Raw genomic sequence first — 19,069 nt, forward strand, 5'->3', positions numbered from 1 at the left:
TAGGACCTCCCCCCAAAAAAAAAAATTACCACATATGTCTATTTATTTCGTATACATGCTGTATATGCTTATGGGTATGTGTTTGTGCTGTGTGACTCTGGGCAAGTCATTTAGTCTCTTTCTGTCCCACTGTACTCATCTGTGAAATGGAGATAATGATATCTACCTCATATGGTTGTTGTTAGGATCAAATGTGATAATATAAAAAGTGATTTACAAATTTTTTAAGGACTATATAAGCCACCAAGTGGTGCAATGGATAGTTTGTCAGCCCTGGAGTCAAGAAGAAATCATCTTTCTGAGTTCATATCTAGCCTCAGATACTTAATGAACTATATGACCTTGAGCAAGTCACTTAACCTTGTTTACCTCGGTTTCCTCATCTATAAAATGAGCTGCAGAAGGAAATGGCAAATCACTCCGATATCTTGGCCAAGAAAACCCCAAATGGAGTCACAACTTAAAAAGACTGAACAACAAGATGAAACAGCATGACTGAAAAAAATGGAACAAAAATAAATGCTATGTTTGTTTCTTTTCCCCCAAATAGAATGTAAGCTTCTTGAAGTCAGAAACTTTATTTTTTGTCTTTTTTATCCCCAGTCCTTAGTATTTAGTCAGTGACTAATAAATGCATACTTGTCATGCTTCAAAGATCCTACTATGTTGTCTACCCTGGATATAAGTTAAGTAGTGCAAGTATTAATTAGCTCCATTTTGTAAATGAGTAATTGAGATTCAGAGAAATGTAATAGTTTGCTTATATTTGCACAATGAGTGGAACAATTAGGCCTAGAATCCAGGTATCCTGGTTCCCAATCCACAGTGTTCATTTAAGTAGAATGTGCTTCTGCTTATCTTCATTTGTATTCTATACAATTTTACAAAAAAAAAAAAAAAAAGGAGTTGGAAACATTTCAGAGGACATTTTATCTGTCTGATATGTCAATAATAATCCTTTCTACCACATATTAGAAAAGTAGTTATCCAGTCTATGCTTGAAGTAAAAGAGAACCCACTGTCCCTGAGAACAGAACAGTCCATTAGATACTTGAAGACATTTCCTTACTAGAATTCCAAGAAAAGACCAAAAACATTTTTATTCATAAACAAGCCTAATGAGCTTCTTACATTTAGAATATTTTATTGCATAGAAAGTAAATTGATTTTCTGTATCCTAAGCCCATAATTAAAATTCCTAAGCAGTTAATTTTTGAAGCCATCCTCTCTCTATCCCTAACATGAACATTTTTTTGCTCAACATAAATTATTTCAACTCAAATATCAACTTCAGTTTGATGACCAATGAGAAATATCTAGACAGAGATGCTTCTGTTATTTATTTTCTTCATGATAGAAACAGAATCTTTGAGTGGGAAGGAACCTAAGAAATCACCTAGTTCATTTGGTGCCTGAGCAGTAAGCTCCTCCCTTCATAACATCCCTGAAAAATGATTATTAACCTTTACTTGAAAATTTCCATTCTCTACTTCCTACACATTCTTCTTTCCCATTCTTCTGGACAGTTTTAAATTCATTTAAGTTCATTCTCACATTTTAACATTTGAGTATTTTGGTTTATTTCCCAATTTCCTTGTGAAAAAATATATATAAGGTGTATCTACTTAAATTTGTTCAAGTCACATTAAGAAATGGTTTCCTCATTTGTAAAATGATGCCTTGGACTTGATAATAATCCTCTAGCCTTTTGTAGTTTCCAGAAAAGAGGGGTCCTCTGGTGTCAGAAAATGTCTTGGGATAGGAATTAGGAGATCTAAATTTTGGCCTTATGTCTCTCACTTTTTGTTGTTTTGTCAGTCAGTCATGCCTGGGTTTTCAAGTTGCCATTTGTGGTTTTCTTGGTCAGGATATTGCAGTGGTTTGCCATTTCCTTCTCTAGCTCATTTTACAGATGAGGAAACTGAGGCAAACAGGGTGAAATGACTTGCTCAGGAAGTGTCTGAGGCCAGATTTCAATTTAGTTCTTCCTCACTCCAAGCCCAAAACTCTAATGATTATGCTACCATCATATCACCCATTGCTAGCTGTACTATATTAAGCAGGCTTATGTAAGATCACTATTAAACACAGAATTCTATGATTGTATTTTTAAAAATTATTTTTTTCTTCCCACCTAGCATGTCTTTGCTGAATCACAGCTGTGACCCAAACTGTGTGATTGTATTTGAGGGACCCAATCTCTTCCTTCGTGCAATCAGAAATATCCCTCTGGGAGAAGAGGTAATGAACTTAACTTATATTCTGTCCCCACCTACCACCCCCACTTATTTTCATCAAAGATGTCTTCCTCTCTTCTTCTACTCACTAATCTCTTTCAAAAAAAGCCATACTATTGTCCACTTATGAAGGAGAAGGAGATTAATAGAATAATTGGTAGACAATGTGAGACCCTTGAGGGACAGTCATTTTTTTGTCACCTAGCACAGTGCCTAAAACAATGTAAACTTTTAATAAATACTTCTTGATTGATTTATCACTGCAAACTTCAACCCTTCCTTAATTCCTTTTCCCTTCCCTCTTCCCCAGCCCATCATCAATTCTTCTAAATCACAATCTAAAAACCTCTTATTCTCAGTTCTTCCTCTGGAGACAAATTCAATCTGGATTTTTGTGCTTTGCCCCGATGAAAAAAACTTGAAGTATATGTATGAGAAAAGCAGTTTTGTAAAATCACCCCCTTTATATCCTCTTTATGTGGATATTTACTTTTATTTGTATCATTGCCCCCTGCCCTAATAGTATATAAACTTCTTCAAGATATGAACTGTTTTGTCTTGCATCTCCAGTGTCAGGTGCACAGTAGGTACTTAGTAAATGCTTACTGAATGAATAAATGGATTCTAGCAATAAAATGAGCATTACTAATAAGTTTGAATTGTCACCACAGCAGTGAGGACTTTCGGCAGTAAAAATACTGAAATACTCAAAGGGGATTCCTCAGGTGTTCCAAGTCATTGATGACATTTCTCCTTGTTCTGCTTATTACTATCCTGTTCCCTACTATCCTGGGTGCTAATTACCTAGACAAAAGTGCAAAGTCTGGGGAGAGAGGAGGAAACAGTTGGGGAAAATGGAATATTATAACCGGAAGGATATTCTCACTTCTAGTTTTCTGATATCCAAGAAATATAACTATTTTTGCTCCTTCGGTTACTAGGAGAATCCTTCACAGAAAGGGCCTTTCTAGAGGCTAGTGCCCTGTGCTGGATTCAGGGCCCAGCTTGTTTCTTATAGGGGTAGGGGCTTTTCTAGAACCTGATATTATCCTTCCCTTCAGTTTATTTCAGTGGGTTATTTATTGCACGAAATCCAAATGCTATAAGCTTTTGTTTATTTTTACAGCATATAGAAAATAAAATTCAAACCCTCGAATACCTTATTTTGTGTTAACAAGGGATTTCTGATCACAAGCTAGTTTCCTTTTGAGCAAGTGAGTTTTTTTTTTCTTTACAAAGATGTATGCTGAGTTTCTTATATTTAGAATAAATGTACTACTAATTAAGCTGTGACCATGATTTTCCCAAAGAAGATTAGAGATGATCTAAAGTTATTTTATTTTTACATTATTGTAATAATAATTGAGGAGCAATTAACAGAAAGAACCCCTTCTGTTGCCATTTTCAGGTATTTGTAGGCTTTGGTCAAAGGTTGTTTTTGGTGGTGTTTTTTTTTCTTCCCCTTAAGCAAAATCAGAACCAGATTAAACTAAGTCAGCCACTCCCTTCTGCCCCATGCTGATGAAGGAACAAGGATAACTAATGGAAATAACTGGAGCATTCAAGCACGAATAAAAAGCAAGGTTTCTTACTTCCTTATACTCTAACTGGCCCCCTTGCTTCCCTTCCCTCCCCTCCCCTCCCATGCCTAGCCCTGGATTCCTCTTCCCATTTGCTTTTCATTCATCTTAAAAGAACTTATTATATCCTTGTGGGACATTTTCCAGACAGAGTTCCCCACCAAAAAAAAAAAAAAAAAAAAAAAAAACCTCAACAACAACCAAAAAAACTACCCTGTCCCTAAATTTAAAAATATGATGAAGAACTACAGAAATGCACCGTTAGGCACCAGGGGAAAAAGACTAATTTCTTCTTTTATTGCTCCAATGTTGATTTAAATTTGGAGGGTTTAAGGAAGGGATTTCATTAGTGAAGAAACTCTCTCCACCTGAAACTGATCTGCAACTTGGGAACTTAGTGAGTTCTCATGGGAAAAAGGATCTTAAAATCACTTGCCCAGGGTTGCCACAATCATATCTATGTAAGAGGTAATTCTTAACCTATGGCCTCTTCATATGGCTTATTTAATTTAGAGCTCCTGGGTTTCTTACTTCTATTTCTTACTACCTGTGCAACCTTGATTTTCCTTCTCTGCAAAATAAAAGCACTGGACTATCCCTTTTCTCCAGAGAAATTTTTATGCGACCTCTGGTATATAGATATATAAAATAGTTGTACAAATCAAATATTTATTGACAATGAATTATAACTTCAAGACCCCCACATTGATCTACAATGACCCTCTATGGGGTCACTACCCACAGTTTAAGAAGTTTTGGACTAGATGATCTCTGAGGAAAGTCAATCATTAAGCATTTATTAATCACGAACTACATGACAGGCACTGGATTAAACTCTAGGGATACAAAGAGAGGCAAAAAAATTCTCTAACTTAAAGAAGTTTATAATCTAATGGGGGAGACAATATATAAACAAATAAATGTAAAGCAATCTACAGGATAATTAGGAAATAATTAACAGAGGGGAGGTACTAGAATTAAGAAGGATAGTCCCCTTTGTGCTTAACATATGCCTGCTGTTTCTTTGGACAAAATAGAAAAAATAATTACTAATTGCTCTATGCTTTATAGAGTATCACTGGGAATTCTCTTTTCAACCCTGATATTAACCTCTCTATCAGCTCCTTCACTCCTTACTAGCACCCCCAGAGGGCGGAAGAACACTTAATATTGGCTAAAATAATGATAGTTATTCATTGGAAGCATCCAAGCAGAGGCATGTTAATATCCCTGCATTGAGCAGGGGCTGGAATAGATGGCCTGTGTGGTTTCTTCCAGCTCTCAAATTCTATTCCAAATCTCAGATTTTCTAGCCTGGATATAGCTTGCTAAAAACAAAAATGGAGTACAAAGTAGGATTTCAGAATACTTATGGGATCATCACAGCACCAGTCCTTTTCAGGTATTTTTTTAGAATCAAGAGATTGCCACAAAAGAAGCAAAAAAAAATTTTTAATGAACTTTTTATTATAGGCGCATTATGAGCAAAAAGAGGAAGAGACTGCAAATGTGCAGTTGGATCCCTTTGTTAATACTGGGGGGGGGGCAGGGGGAGGAAAGCAGGATCATAGGTTCAAATCATGCCTTTGATACTTATCAATGTGATTCTGGGTAAATCATTGATTCCTTCAGGTTTTCTTTTCCCTCATCTATAATATGAGGGCCTTGGATTAAGTCTCCTCGAAGTCTCTTTCAACTCTTACTCTATGACCCTTTGAGCAAAAGATAATGAGAGAATTAGATATGTGGAGGGGATTGAATACATGAATATATAGGAGAGAGATATTCACCTGCCTCAAAAACCAGGTTATACCCCTCCTTCATTTCTTCTGTATGAAGTCTCTAAGTTGTTTTACATAACAAACAACGATACAGAAGAGACCCGTGTTTTATGGGTAAAACTAGAAGTCTTTTTATTGGTTTTTCTACCTTTAAGAGGAGAGAGAAGGATATTAATTAACAAAGTTGCATCAAGGATGGAAATTTCTAGCATAAAAGACTTCAGATATTGGAGGGGTTGAGGTAGGAGAAGGGGAGATCATAGTATCAGGCAAGAGCTGGTATTTTTATCAAAACAGACCTTTTTGAAGCTATCACAATGAAAAACTCTCATCTGTGAGTAATAAGCCCACAGAATAAGGTCTGTGGAGGAAACAAGACTGTTTTGAAGATAGAAATGGAGAACTTTAAATATTAGACCTAGAGAAGACAGAGAGTAGAACAGAACTCCTAATATGTCCCAGATTGGAGAGAATAATTACATCTTAATAGCAGGAAGAAAGAAGCAATAACAGGAATGAGTTGTGGAAGTTCCCCAGCCTTTGTAACTTTCTCTCTTCCTAAGGCCATCTTCTATTCTAGGATCCAGAAATAGATTTCTCTTCCTAATATTACCAATGCCAACACTCATCTCTCCGTATTGAGGGTTTTAATCTTTAATAAAGAATTCCTTAGGATTTGTTGTTTCAACTTGGACATTTTTCCTTTACTTTCATCTAGGACCTTACAAAGATGAAGGTGCAGTAAACTTACCTGGAAGGTAATAGTTATCACCTTCAGGGATGTGTTCAGCTCTGAAATGCCTTTTATGATCAGGCATTCTTATAAAACATGAACTAAAGTCTGGTCAATCCAAGCTGTACTCATAGGAATTCATACCTAGCAACGGTTCTTGCTGTTATCAATAATATTATTGAACAAACAGTGGAAACGTGAGCTTTACATGCAAGTGCTCAAAGTAATGATTTTTCAGATGCAAGTTTTAAAACTAAAGTCCTTGTTTTTTTGTTTTTTGTTATTTTCTTTTTAATGAGGAGAAACTTTCTGCTCACCAGAGCCTGGTCAGACTGTTAAAAGTTATTAGATATTAAAGAGTCAAAAAAAAGGGGAGGTAGCATTCAATGGCTTTGAAATCAAAGGACTTGTATTCAAATCCCACCTTTGATGCCTATGTGACATTGAGCTTCCCTGGGCCTCTCACTTTCCTAATATTTAAAATGAGAGGTTTGGACTAAGCACCTCTAAGGTCCTTTCCTGTTCCACACCTATGGAATTAAAAGTATTACTATTATCTCTCAGTGGGATAATTTAAAAAATCACTTTTCCATTTAGGGTCTGTAGATTTTGAAGAAAGTTTGAATTATATCAGTTCAGTTCAAGTAATACAGATTAGATTTTATGTTAATTGCATCTTATTATCTACCCGGTTACAGATCATGGAAAACTGGTTTATTTAAAATGTTTTAGCCTTGGGATTTCCAAGCAAGATACATAGTCAAGATTTAGCAGTATGGAACAACAAAAAAAGAGCACAGAATTTGGAGTCCAAAACCCTGGGATAAAATTATGAGTCTGATATTTAACTACCTACCTTACTTTGGACAAAGAACTTCATCTCTCTGATTTTCTTATCTGTAAAATGATTGGTTTGGACTAAATCAGTAATGTTAAATTCAGATAGACTTGCTCTCTGCCTGCTGCATTAGAAAACCACAAATTAACATTTATATTGTAATCTGTTTTAAAATTTTCTTTTGTGAAATATTTCCTGATAATATTTTAATTTGGTTCTGTCCACACTGGGATTTGGCTGGCCAGATGCATGAACTCTGACACTCTGTGAGCCTATGATTTTTAAGCCTTTTTATTGTTGTTCAGTTGTATCAGTCTTATCTGACTCTCTGTGACTCCATTTCATGTTTTTGTGGCAAAGATATTAGAGTAGTTTGCCATTTATTCCTCCAGCTTATTTTATAGATGAGGAAACGAAGGCAAACAGGGTGAAGTGACTTGGCCAGGATCACATAGCTAGTAAGGTGCTGAGGCTATATTTGAACTTAGAAGATGAGTCTTTCTGACTCTAGGCCTGATCTTTGCCATTATATCACCTAGCTTTCCCCACTACTTAGCTGCCCCATTATTTAAAGCCTGAAAAACAAGCAAATATGGATTAAAAAAAAATCTAGGTCAATAAGACATTCTATAAGATTTCCAAGGTAATAATAATACTCTTCTGCTGGAAATTATTTACTCCATTCTCCATGGGAGCTGTAGTAAATTGACAAAGTGGTCAGCTGCATTCACGTGTTAATAATATTTTATTTTATTTTATGCTATTAAAGCCACAGCTGATCGATGGCTGTGCTCCATGAATATGTACCAGCTAAATGAGCCTTGCACTCAATGAACAGATTCCGAATTAAATCAGCAGGCGAATGAGTCTTTAATAAAGGTTTTTATGTGTTGCTGATTAAATGATTAACATAAACTTGGTTGTGTTTCTCAGCATTAAAATTAAATATGACTTTATAGCATTCAGCCAAAGAGCCGAATGCTGGGTATTTCCTTTTAGTTGCCCGAGAGAAGCCACAATTCTGAGTGATTGAGAAATGGCGTAGTACATCAGGGCAGTTTTGAGAGCCACTTCAATGAGGCTAGTTCCCATTGTAAACCTCTATTCATTAGCCCTTCGATGACCCTCCAAATGGGAAAATCTTTGCATTTGGACTTTAATGTTCTCATTGATGAGATTCCACTGAGAATGGGCACATTTTCAAAATGGGAGTCCATTGGTTGGCAGCCATAAGTAGTTATGGGGAAACCATCCAAGACCTTTCCCAATCTCTTTAAGTGTTCTGTAGCTGAAAGAAAAAATTTTCATCTCTTTCTACCAGCTGACTTCTTTGTAAGAGCAGTGATGGATTTTTTGTTTTTGTTATTGTTATCAAAATAGCAGTAACTTATGAGTTGTTTTCTCAGTGTGAGCAAAGATGACCTTGGTGGATTAACTCCAGGCACCTCATGGATGCTGTTGACTTAATAGATCCTCTATGACAGTAGAATTGAATTGATAGCTGAGAAATGTGCCTAAAGGTCAGAGCCCCACTGACCAGAGCATCGTGTGTGCCTCCTATTAGTATACCATTTTAGGTATCCATTGGATTTTAAAAAGCCCAGGGGAAAAAGGTGACTTTCCCATGTTTAACTGTCCTTATCAGGAAATTATTCCTTCCATGTTACCTAGAGCCACGATTTTTATTCAGAGCTTAAGATGGAATGAAGTGAGGCAGAGTGCCATTTAGTAAGGTATGGAGCCATTCCATTACCTCTTAATGGCTTGCCTAAAAAGACTATGCCATTGGATAAGCCATCCTACTTATCTATTTTTCTAATTAAAATGCAATTGAATTCAACAGGAATTTATTAAGTACCTACTTATGTGAAAGGTACCTCTTTAGGCACTGGGGACATAATGACAGAAATTAAGAAGAGTCCTAAAATGAAACAAATCATCTTGCTTTCTACGCCTTCCCTCATTCAGGGCAGCTGATGGGACAATAAAAATTGTTGGATCCGGAGTCACAGAGACCTAAGTTCAAAAGCAGGTTCAGACATTTACTAACTGTGGGACCATGGGAAAGTCACCTAACATTTGACTTCAATTTCCTCAGCAGTAAAATTGGGATAATTACGTAATATTAGTAAAAGTACTTAATACAATGTCTAGCTTATATAAATGCATATTCTCATCCCCACTTTGTGTTTCATTCCCATGGCTGCTTTCTTGTACCACAAGCCTGTAATCCATAGCATTTGCTATGTACAAGGCATCTTACTAGATATTAGGGATACAAAGACAAGAAGTGATGTTCTCCTTGAGAGACAGCATTGAAAACTAAGGACATGAGGTCAGGCTTCCCAGAAGACAAGAGCTGGGTTTTTTGTGTATGTCACAGATGCCTTTAGCAATTTGATGAAAATATATAGATCCTTTTCCACAGTCATGTTCTTCAGTCATTGAAGGAAATGTTTAATTCCAGATACAAGTTAGTTAAAATAAACATATAATTTTCTCATCCAAATTTGTCACTGTTGAAACTCTGGAGACTCTGATTAAGAGCCTCTTCCATAGGAGGCAGCATATGAACTAAACCTTAATGGAAGCCATGGATTTTAATAGGTAGAGTGAGAATCAATCAATTAATTAATTAATTCACAAGTATTTATTAAGCAACTACTATATCCAATCACTGTGCTACATTCTAGAGATACGAAAAGAGGTAAAAGATAGTTCCTGCCCTTAAGAAGCTTACAATCTATTTTTTCCTTCAGTAATATTTTATTTTTCCAAATACATATAAAGATAGTTTTCAACATTCATTTTTGTAAAACATTGAATTCCATATTTTTTTCTTTCCTTCCTTTCCCTTCTACCCAAATTAACAAGCAATCTAAGATAGGTTAAATATGTGTAATTCTTTCAAATATATTTCCATATTTGTTATATTGTGCAAAAAAAAATCAGCTCAAAAGGGGAAAAAACCACAAGAAAGAAAAAAAAAAACAAGAAAAACAAACTACAATTTTTAAAAAGGTGAAAATACTATGGTTCAATCCACATTCAGTCTCCATAGTACTCTCTCTGTCTGTGAATGGCATATTCCATCCGAAGTCTATTGGAATTAGCCTGAATCACCTCCCTGTTGAAAAGAACCTTATCCATCAGAGTTGATCATCACATAATCTTATTGTTACTATATACAATGTTCTCTTGGTTCTACTCATTAGACTTAGCATAAGTCCATGTAAGTCTTTCCAGGTTTTTCTAAAATCAGTTTGTTCATCATTTCTTATAGAATAATAATATTCTATTATATTCATATACCATAACTTATTCAGCCATTCCCCAACATTTGGGCATCCATGCAATTTAAAATTCTTGCCCCTCAAAAGGAATTGCTATAAGAAGCTGATAATCTAGTATAAGAGACAATGTGTAAACAAATATATACAAAACAAGCTTTTTACAGGATAAATAGGAGATAAAACAGAAGGAAGGCACTGGAATTAAGAGGAGTTAGGGAAAATTTCCTGCACATGGTAGAATTTTAGTTGAGACTTAAAAGAAGTCAGAGAGATCATTAATCAGAAATGAGGCAGGAGAAAGTTCCAAACATAGGGAACAGCCAGAGAAAATGCTAGTAATTGGTAATAGTAATATTCTAAGAACAGAAATGTGTACAGTGTATACATGTATGTTTGTATATATTTTGACACTTCTGGACAAGATGGCTCCTTAAATTTCTTCTGGGTGTAAATCTGTGAGCTTATTATTTTAGTAAATCATAAATCAAAAAACAAGTAAACATGAATATTTTTAAGAAATCTAGTTCTGATAAAGTAATAAGACTTCCTAAATCATCATCATCATCATCATCATCATCATCATCTTTTGTTGAATGTACATACATGTACATTTGCCTGCACATGTGACCATATAGGTACATTTGCTATACACACACATAAACATGCTTGCACATATACATGTGCAGCCAGTGTAAAATTCTGGGAATAGCAAGTCGACTAATTTGACTAGACATCGAATGCATGAAGTGGATTAACATGAAAAAAGCTTGGAAAAGTAGGCTTTTTAAAGTGCCAAGTTAGAGAGTTTTTATTTTATCCAAGAGACAATAAGGTGCTACTGAAATTTCTTGGTTTAGAGAGTCAAATGGTCTGGCCTTTACTTTAGGAAGATCACTGGGGCATCTGGGTAGAGGATGGTCCGGAAGGGGTAGAGCCTGAAAGCTAGGAGCCTCATTAGGAAGATAACTAGCCAGAACATAATAAATGGATCATCCCTTCCACTTTGTCTTTTCAAAGGTCACCAGATAACCCCTTTCCACTCAGTTCAGGGATGGGTCAGGTGTTTTTGATTTATGATTTACTAAAATAATAATAATATAATAATAATAATAAAATAAGGAACATGTTACTTAGCAGATGTGGGACAAAATCACCCAGCCTTACGATCTCTTTTCTTTTTCCCTTTTGCTTTCCCACAGCTTACCATCTGCTACCTTGATGTACTGATGCCCACTGCAGAGAGGCAGAAGCAGCTGAAAGAACAGTACTGCTTTGATTGCGACTGTCCCCTATGCAAAACCCAGTCCAAGGTATGTTGTGCTGGGCAGTGAGGGAACACTTTCCTGGGCACTTCCCCTTTGGGACAGGATTCAAGGCTTGGAGTTTGGAAACTCTTCTCCCTTTCTCTGACAATTACTATCTGTGTGACCACGGGTGAGACGTAACCTTGTAGAACTCTAGTTTCCTCATCTGTAAAATGGGGGTGATAATGTCTGTCATGCTTATCCAAAGGGTTTATTGTAAGGCTTAAATGATATCACATATGTCAAGTGCTTTGTAACAAAGGCACTATATAGATGTCAGTTTAGTTAGTGGGTAAAAGCTTTGTACTATAAGAGTCTAGAAAGAAATCACTCTGATGAGTAAGCCAGACACGAATAAAGAGAAGCAGTTTTCTTCCTTTCTTCTAAGTTCCTTTTCTTAAATTCGTATCATCTTCCACCAAGAAAGAACTGTGTCATCCTTTCTGCCTAGAACAGTGCTTGTACATAATAATTAACATAAACTGCAATGACATAATGCTTTAAATTTTAAAAATCAATTTCCTTGAAATGTGCCAATAAGATAGGTAACAGAAATTATTATTCCCATTTTAAGGATGGAGAAATGGGGAGTCAGACATTATGAGTTTTTTTTAAGCACCAGAGCCAAGATTTGAAGCCCAGAGCTACTACATAATGCAAACCCTCATTATATATTTGGATTTTAATGACAATCATGAATAATACATATCAGGTCTACAGATGATGATGTTACTTTGAGAAAGAGAAAGTGTTTTCTTTCTTCCTTTCTTCCTTCCTTCTTTTTCCTCAGCATTCTAAACAACAGCAACAAAAAAATTGTTCTCTCTAAATATTGATTAGTTGGTTGGGTGGTTGGTCAGTGGATTTCCTCATGAGGAATCTAGTTTATATACCCGAACCTTGCCTGCTTTAAATTGTTTTCCTTTGGAAGAGATAGCAAATCGTTGAGACATCAGTTGTGGAAGTTTCTGGTTTCCATGAAACTGCTCAGCCAGGAAGAGTTTGAGGAAAAGATCGCCTCTCTTTGTCTCTGTCTTGATGTCTGTCTGTCTCTTTGTCTTGCTGAATGTCTTTCTCTCTGTCTGTCTCTGTCTCTCTCCCCATTCTCTCTCTCTCTCTCCTCCCTTCTCTCTCTCTCTCTCTCTCTCTCTCTCTCTCTCTCTCTCTCTCTCTCTCTCTCTCTCTCTCTCTCTCTTACTTTCTCTCTCTTTTTCTCTCTCTCATTCCCTTCCTTTCTCCCTCCACCTCTCTTTCCCCCCCCTTTCTGTCTCTCTCTTCCCCTTCTCTTTATTCTCCCTCTCTCTTTCCCTTCTCCCTTCCTTCCTCCCCACCTCTCTCCTTTCTTTCTGTCCGTCTCCCTCTCCCTTCTTTCTCTTCCTTCTCTCTTTTCCCCTCCCCTCTCTGTCTCCATCCCTTCCCTTTCTTCTCAATTTATGCTTATCTCAGTTTCACTTTCACACAAACCAAGCCTTCTGGGAGCAGCCTCCCGCAAGCCGTGCCTGTGACTAAGAAAATAGCAATGGCATTGCTCAGTCTGCAAACCTAACCATAGAGAGTCATTGCGAATGTCACCACTTCATTATTCCTTCTTGGCCTCTGCGCACCCTGCCTTGGCCACGGAGGGAAGAAACTGTTTAGACCCCACTAAGAGAACTTCAGTTTGAATGCATTGAAAGCAATTCGGGGGACATTACATTATGTGGATTATGTCTGCCTTGCATCAAAATGAGATTGAAAAGAAAATACTCTTCAAACAGTGGAGCCAGCTTTCATTCTCAGTGGCTTCATGCCGAGGGGTCAGTTGCGGTCAGCAGCTGTCTTGTCCATTCAATTTACTGTCCCCTTTTCATTTCTACCTTTTGCTCCTGGGGAGAGCCGTACAGGCAGGAACATCTGGCAGTGCTTTTAATAAAGATAACACTTTACTAGTGGGAATACTTTTAACTTCCAAAGGTGTGCTCATGACTGTCATCTCATCTGAGGAACTGATGGGTGGGTGGGATATATATTTGTACTGAGTGTTTTTCTGAGACTGGGTCGCTTATCAGAACTGGACTATGTTCTGTCTTGGAACAGTAGAAGGATCCCCATGTTTGGAGTTGGAGACCTATTATTTGAATGCTGGCCCCCCACTGTTGTCTCCATTATATTTTCTGAGTCTCAGCTTTTTATCTTTAAATGAGGAGGTTCATTGATCTATAATTTCTTCAAGGTCTATGTCAGTTGGGCAGCAAGATGGTGCAATGGATAGATTACTACCCCCAGAGTTAGGAATTCAAATTTGACCTCAGACACTTACTATCTGTGTGAATCTGGTTCATTTAACTCTGTTTGCCTCAGTTTCTTTATCTGTAAAATGTGCTGGAGAAGGAAATGCAAATCACTCCAGTGTCTTTGCCAAGAAAAATTTAGATGGGTCATGGAGATTCAGACAACTGATGCTGCCCAACAACTGTGTCTTATTATTAATAAATTGATAATCTAGTTGATTTATGGGGTTGAAATAATCATTTTAAGAATTGTTTTACTTTGGAGTTTTGTTTTTATATCATTGTCATTTCTGAGTAAACCTTCTCTCTTTTCCCCTTCCTATGAACCTTCTCTTGTACCTATAAATAAATAAATAAAAGGTTAAGCAAAATCACCTGAATCTGATAGCATTCACTAGCATTTATTAATTAAGCACTTCATATATGCCGAGAACTGTTCTAAGCCTGTATGTAGCATGCTGTTATTCATTGACATTGTATCACCCCTTCATTCTCTCTTCTAAAAGGAGGAAGTGGCTTCCTCATCTCTCTTAGGAGTCCAGGAATGTTATAACAATTATTCACCATTCAGCTTCATTCTGAGATTTTTTAAATCTACATTACTATAATCATTATGTATGTCCTTTTCCTGTCTGCGTGTTTCACTCTACATTAGGTCATATAATCATCTCAAGTTCCTCTGGATCATTCCATGATGTTCCTGTTTATTTAGTTTAGTTTATTTAATTTAGTTTATTCAGCTTTTCCTCAATTGACAGATACCACTTCGTTTCTAATTTTTTGTGGTTATAAGTACTACTCTGAATATTGTGGTATAAATGGGGCCTTTCTGCCTTTGACCTCTTTGTGTAGGGAGGGAGGGGTATCCAGTAATGAGATATGAGAGTCAAAGCAGTGAACAATTAGTCATTTTTCTTACATGATTTCACGCGGCCCTTGTTGACAAAGGCCATCGCACTAATGATCAGGAGATCTGGGTTACAGTGCCAATTCTGAACTCTGATTACTAGCACTGTGGGCAAATTATATTACTTTTGGTACTTTTTTCCCCTCATCCATAAAGTAGAGAGAAAAAATTTTGTCTTCTCCATGTTACAGTGTTTTTGTGAGGATCAAAGGTACTTATAAATATGAATGTATTTAGAGAAATGTAAAATGCTAAATAAAATTCAAAATGTCAATATTTTATTATCATTAAATATAACGATAATGATAATAAGATTGTTGGCAGATATACACTTTCTTGCTTATAGTAAGACTCATAGGATTTAGAAGTTTAAGGAACCTTAAAGATTATCTAGACCTACTTCATTTTACATATGAGGAAACTGAGGCTCATAAGGGTTAAATAGGGTATTGTGGAAATAAGTAGCAGAGCCAGAATTAAACCCAATTCTGTTGCCAAGCCAAGTGCCATTTCTAATATACCATACAGTTTTCTTTATTAATGCAAACACACTATGGCCATCAAAATCTACTTTGAAATTTTTCATTTGTTTTTATTCATCAAATTGCAAATTCCAAGGATGACTGGTCAGCATTAGTTTTGGGGAAATGTTCTTAAGCATCCTCCTCCCTTTCCTACCTCATCTAACCCCTAATTAGCCCCCAAATTAGTCTCTATTAATGACAGAAAGCTGGTGAGCAGAGCAGAATTTGATGCTTTGCCTTTTTTTTTCCTCTCAAATTTAGTGTGTTCTGAAATGTGATTTTTGTGTCATACTTTGTTTAGCTTATAAGCAAATACCCAGTTTCTTTTCTCATTCTGAAAGTAAAGGAATAAACTGCAAAGCCTTTGGACTCCATACCATGGAAAGATAAATAGATAATATATTCATTCATTCAACAAACATATTTACTTCTGTGTTTAAGGCACTGTTCTGGGAATACAAAGTCAAAAATAAGAGTCACAGCCCTCATAGAACTTATGTTGTATTAGGCAGCTAGTTATGGCAGTGTTGTACCTGGAGCCAAGAATACTTGTGTTTAAATTTAGCCTCAGCTTCTTACTAATTGTGTGACCCTTGATCAGTCCCTTAACCTTGCTCAGCCTCAGGTTCCTTCTTGGAAAAATGGAGATTATAATAGCACCTACCTCATGTTGTGAGGAACAAATGAGATAACATATATAAAGTGCCAAATACTACTGATGAGGATGATGATGGTGAAAAAACAACTTATATAAGAATAAATAAATATAAAATGTCATACAGCAAAAAGAGATCTAGCTTTGGAGTCAGAGGATTAAGGTTCAAATCCTGATTCTGTCACTAAATTTGTGATGTAAGGGTATGACTTAATAGAATCAATAATTTCTAAGATTTGCTCTGGTTTCAAATATATGGTCCAATAATGCAAGGACACAGTTGATCTTGAGCTAAGATTACTTCCAGTCCTCCTGCTGTGGATCCTATGAAATTCATAGAAATTTCAGAAGTGGTGGGGATACTAACCAAAGAGATGGACCTAAACCCTTGAAAGAAAGGAGGAAGTTTTTGAGACTGAGTTGAGGAAGAAGGATGTTCAGGCATGGGGGAGACTTGTACAAAAGCCTGGAGATGATAAATGGAAGGTCATATATGGGGAACAACATCAACAAAAAAAAATTGTGGCTGAAGTCAAAGCCTTTCATGATTTCTGATGCCAACAAGAAGAGAGATGAGTGTTTATTTCACTGAACAGATTAATGGATGTTGTCCTGACCCAGGAACCTGACTTAATTTTAAGTGACATTCTTGGCAGGTCAGTGAAGGTGATAGTTTGTCCAGAGCGTATTTGGAAGAGGTGAATTGAACATATGAAAGACAAAGGAAAAAAGTGGAACCTCCCATAACTACACTGTTTTCCCTATCCAGTGCTGGTTTTTGCATATTAACATATGTGCCAGAAATTGTTGAGCTTCTCTGGGGACGCTTGTGCAGTTTCTATTCTAGCAAATAGCTCTTGGCAGTTTTATGGAACTCAGCACATGGGACCTTCATAGATTTATCACCTATTGAGGGACTGCAGATGCAGAAAATATTCAACAGGTTCTTGAATGAAGGAAGGAATGGTTGGGATTATATTACTGTAGGGCTGGCTTATTTTTTTACCTTTAATTAGGAATGTGAAATTATTTATTTTCTTGAGCTAAAAGTTGGAATAATATGGTACAGAGGAGAGGCTTTGGGATATAGCAAAAAGGTCACAGTGGACCTTAATGACAGCTTTTGTTATAAATAAGGAAGATGGTACTTCCCTTGCCACAAACTTTTGACTTGGATAGTTCAGATATCATCATCCTCCCATTATATATGAGAAATTGAAAGTCGTATAAATTGATTTGCTCAAATTCATGCAGCTAATTTGGGCCAAAAAGCTGGCATAAAATAGACCAAAGAAATTTGTGCCATAGGCAATATCATTTTGAAATCAAGGATGTTTTTCAGGATGTCTCAAAGAGAGGAAGATTTTTTTTAAGAGAAGAGACATCACCAGGAAAGATGATTAAGAAGATCATGGCAACAAATGGTCCATGTAGCTATTTTCTCACCTAGTAGAAAACAGTCTTTATGGGAATGATTCATAGATCTGTCTATAGCTCTGTGCTGTTAAAATGTGATTTTCAGTGACTTTGATGAAAGAATATATAACATGATTATCAAATTGCAGGTGACAGGGAGCTAAGAGAGGATAGATAGGGATGTGGTGGTAAATATTTAAACACCTGTTCTAGCAGGGGGTGGGGAGGAGCGATGATAATGCACTTGCATCATACTTAAATCTTCATTATTAACATTTAATGTTTTCATTAATAGTTTTAACTTTAGTATTTTCTTATTAATAAAGTTTAATAATTATTCACACATACCCATAATTTTCTGAATAATAACAATAGTAATAATCAAAATTTATATAATGCCTATATCCCACTTATTGTCCTAAATACTTTATAAAAAATTATCTCATTTGATGCTCACAATAAGCCTGGGAGGTAAGTCATTTCATAAATGAAGAAACTGAGGCACTGAGAAGGTGAGTCACTTGCCCAAGGTTAAAAAGCTAATCTTTTTGTTTTTGATTTGAATTTAGCTCCTCCTCACTCTAGATCTAGCATTCTATCTAAGCTACTGTGCCATTTGTCTACCTCTAGAGTTTCTTAAGTCTAGATCATCAATAAAACAATAAATCAAATTCTGATTTGTAGCATTTGCTGATTTCTGAAGTGTAAAGGCTCACACAGAAAATTTAACAACCAGCTCTCAAGAACTGGTACTGGCCAGTCCCAACATAATACTGGGGATTGGCAATATGGTGGGCAACAGATACCCCAAATAGCACAACAGGCTAGAATGACAGATTAACTCAAATGAGATCAAACCTAATAACGAATACTTTTTATCTTCTTCTCCTTGAATCTATGGAATTGTTGTTATGTATTCTTGAAATCCATTAGACTGTGAGCTTCTTCAAGGCAGGAGCAAGCTTACCTTTCTTTGTATCCCCCGTGCTTTGTGCAGTGACTGGCCCATAGTAGCACGTGCTCAATAAACGCATATTGATTGATTGACAAGTATTGAAGAAATTTAACTAGAAAGAATTTCTTGTGAAAAAAGATTTATGAGTTTTAGTGGAACACAAACATGGCATGAGCAGCCATGTGACATGGCATCCAGATAAGTCAACACAATCTTAAGAGAAAGAATATGGAATTTAGAGGTAGAGGACTTGAGTTCCAATCCAGACTTCTTATTAGCTACAGGTTGGGAAAGGCATTTAATTTCTGAATTTCCTCTTCCATAAATTCTGGGAACTAAACTAGAGCATTTTAACAACCAGCTCTCAATTTATATTCCTATGATACTGGATACTTTCCTCTGTGCATAATAATATACAACAGAGGTTCAAACATGTGACCTTTCTGCTGCATTGCTTCTTTGCATGGCCATTAAACTTTACAAAGCTTATTTAAAGGAAATAGGGATGTTTTATCTTGAGAAGATGTGATAGGGGTGTTTTGTCTTGAGAATGAGCCAGTTCCTATCTGCTCTCTA

At 36.3% G+C, this 19,069-nt stretch overlaps 1 protein-coding gene across 1 annotated transcript in view; it reads left to right on the top strand.

Annotated features, from left to right (window-relative positions):
* SMYD3 (SET and MYND domain containing 3) overlaps window positions 1-19,069 on the top strand; it is a 1,009,300-nt gene that overhangs the window by 780,652 nt on the left and 209,579 nt on the right. Inside the window, exons 7-8 of the mRNA XM_051993450.1 lie at window positions 2,139-2,241; window positions 11,662-11,772. Coding sequence (XP_051849410.1) covers window positions 2,139-2,241; window positions 11,662-11,772 — 214 coding nt within the window. The remainder of the gene's footprint in view (window positions 1-2,138; window positions 2,242-11,661; window positions 11,773-19,069) is intronic.

Source organism: Antechinus flavipes, chromosome 4, assembly GCF_016432865.1.
Source record: "Antechinus flavipes isolate AdamAnt ecotype Samford, QLD, Australia chromosome 4, AdamAnt_v2, whole genome shotgun sequence".
Taxonomy (NCBI): Eukaryota; Metazoa; Chordata; class Mammalia; order Dasyuromorphia; family Dasyuridae; genus Antechinus; species Antechinus flavipes.